General features: G+C 46.0%; 1 protein-coding gene across 1 annotated transcript in view; it reads right to left on the bottom strand.

Moving 5' to 3' along the window:
* The window catches only part of LOC115542398 (zinc finger protein GLI2), a 64,759-nt gene that overhangs the window by 9,675 nt on the left and 52,584 nt on the right, over window positions 1–2,500 (bottom strand). Inside the window, exon 10 of the mRNA XM_030354663.1 lies at window positions 1,065–1,214. Coding sequence (XP_030210523.1) covers window positions 1,065–1,214 — 150 coding nt within the window. The remainder of the gene's footprint in view (window positions 1–1,064; window positions 1,215–2,500) is intronic.

The following is a 2,500-nucleotide window of genomic DNA, read 5'->3' as shown; positions in this document are numbered from 1 at the left end:
AAAGAGAGTGCACGTTCTTCTGAGCGTGACCCCAACTAACACAACTATACAGTTTCGCACACACAAAAAAAACAAGTTTCGTTTTTTTTTTGCCCACCACCTAAATTGTGCTTTACTTATCCTCAATACACCTGCATAAAATATTCCCGCAGCAGAAAGAATATTCATTTTTTAAATGTAACGTGAAAGATTTGGTCATGATATTTGTATTTTAAAACAGCAGTAAGATTTATGTGCCTCTATTCTTTGGTTTAATGCGTAAGAGAGAGAATGGGAGCAGGAGGAAAGGAGAGGGGGATGAATATGCATGGAGATAAGTGTGACAGAGTGGCCAAATGTGTTTTATATGTAAAGCATCTGTTACACATTCTTCCCTGTGGATTTAAATATGTTGCCCGGTGCATTCAGGTGTGTGCGTGTGTTTGTGTGTGTGCGTGTGTGATAAGGGGAAAAGGGAGATATTATCATTATGTCTGGGTTATAGACTTGCATGTTTTGTGACAAAGTTTTGCACATTCAGTGTCTTTCAATGTGTGTGTGTGTGTGTGTGTGTGTGTGTGTGTGTGTGTGTGTGTGTGTGTGTGTGTGTGTGTGTGTGTGTGTGTGTGTGTGTGTGTGTGTGTGTGTGTTCGTGCTGACATCCTTGTATCAGGGCCTTTAATGGACTACATTTTTTTTTGTCATCCAAAGGCCCATATATTCACACAGAGTGTCCAGTTGATATCAACATCTGATGGACACTCACACTTGTGATGTAATAAATGAGGACATTTTTTAAACAGCCAATCGACATCTTAGGGGATACTCAGATTTGTGCTGTCACTCGTGGGTGGATTCTTGAAATGGCCAATCAACATCTGGGTGGACGTTCCAACTTGTGATGTCACTAATAACTAATTTTAGAAATGGCCAAACAACGTAATTTAAAATTGACTTAAAGCAAAGGATGGTTCGACATCACCTCTGTAGGTAACCATAGGGGCCCTTAACGGACAACGGGGACCCCAACAAAAGAGCCCCTCACTGGGCGAACAGGGGGTCCGCCGTGGCTGGCCGGTACTCACGCTGCACTTGTGCGGCTTCTCCCCGGTGTGCCGGCGCATGTGGACCACCAGCATGTACTGGGCCTTGAAGGGCTTCTGCTCCCGGGAGCACTGGTCCCACCGGCACACAAACTCCTTCTTCTCCCCGTGGATGTGGTCGTTGTTGATGTGCTGTGAGGGGGCACGCACACACACACACACACACACACACACACCCACACGCACACACACATACACACACACACACACACACACACACATGCACGCATGCGCGCATTGACGCACACACACACACACACACACACACACACACACACACACACACACACATGTATACATTTAGTGACGTGGATTAATCACAAGTACATTCTTGTGATTGTATTGTATTGTATTATTGATCAATAATATCATGAACAGCATGTTCTAAAATCTGCAACTCTCATTGTAAGACGCATTTCCACAAACACACACACACTCAAGGACAAACCCAAAAGTTACAAACACACACGGACACACATGCGCACACACATGAACTTGTTGGTTCTACCTCTGATGGGAGAATTAACCTTCTCTTCCTTCCTTTTAACAATACCACAATGATCAAACGCAGCACTGAGTGCAGGGTCTCTCTCTCTCTCTCTCTCTCTCTCTCTCTCTCTCTCTCTCTCTCTCTCTCTCTCTCTCTCTCTCTCTCTCTCTCTCTCTCTCTCTCTCTCTCTCTCAATGTCTCGCTCTCTATGTTTGTATATGTCTGCCCTGGGCTCTTCAATTTACTACTAAGTGCCGGCTTCTATCAGACGGCCTCTGCACACATAATTTCTGCACGCATAATTTATGGTCACGGCGACACGCCGTTTGTTAAGCGCCTGGTGGCCGGGCTAGTCCACTGGCGGCCGTGGCGTTTATAGTCGCGGTTTCGACGCACTGTCGTTTTGGGACATGAGGTTTCGCACCTCAAACATTTCAGAGGTGTGTGACGCGTGGCAAGCCAAACTATGAGCCCCGTGGTTCACGCACAGCGGCTATAAACGAGGCCTAGCGTGATTCTAACAGAGCTCACGCACGGGGGATTAGCTTAGCCTGTTAGCTTGACTGCTGAGTCAGAGCTTCAATCAGAGCGTGGTGTTTACAGTGATTGAAACACTGAAACGGGGGAATGTTAGTGCACTGCAAAATATACAGACTCTTGTGGCCTCTTTGTAGGTGATCTTACGGGGGAGGATAAATGAGAAAGTTCTTTTCACTGGTCATTATCCTGAGTGGAGATCCCTGCAGTCGAGAGATAATGAAAGAAGGGAAGTCGACATTTACGAACGTGATGCAGAGAGCACTCGGTGGTTGTTTAACAGACTCTCAAATCAGTCACGTTTTCCTCTCCTCTACAGTTGTGCCCGGAAAACGTTGTTTAGAAGAACAGAGGCCTTTCAAAGGAAGCCGCTCAGTTAAGTCAGTCTAAC

This window comes from Gadus morhua, chromosome 4 (assembly GCF_902167405.1).
Source record: "Gadus morhua chromosome 4, gadMor3.0, whole genome shotgun sequence".
Lineage (NCBI taxonomy): Eukaryota > Metazoa > Chordata > Actinopteri > Gadiformes > Gadidae > Gadus > Gadus morhua.
The sequence above is the reverse complement of the archived record's forward strand: the minus strand, read 5'-3'. Positions and strand labels throughout refer to the sequence as shown.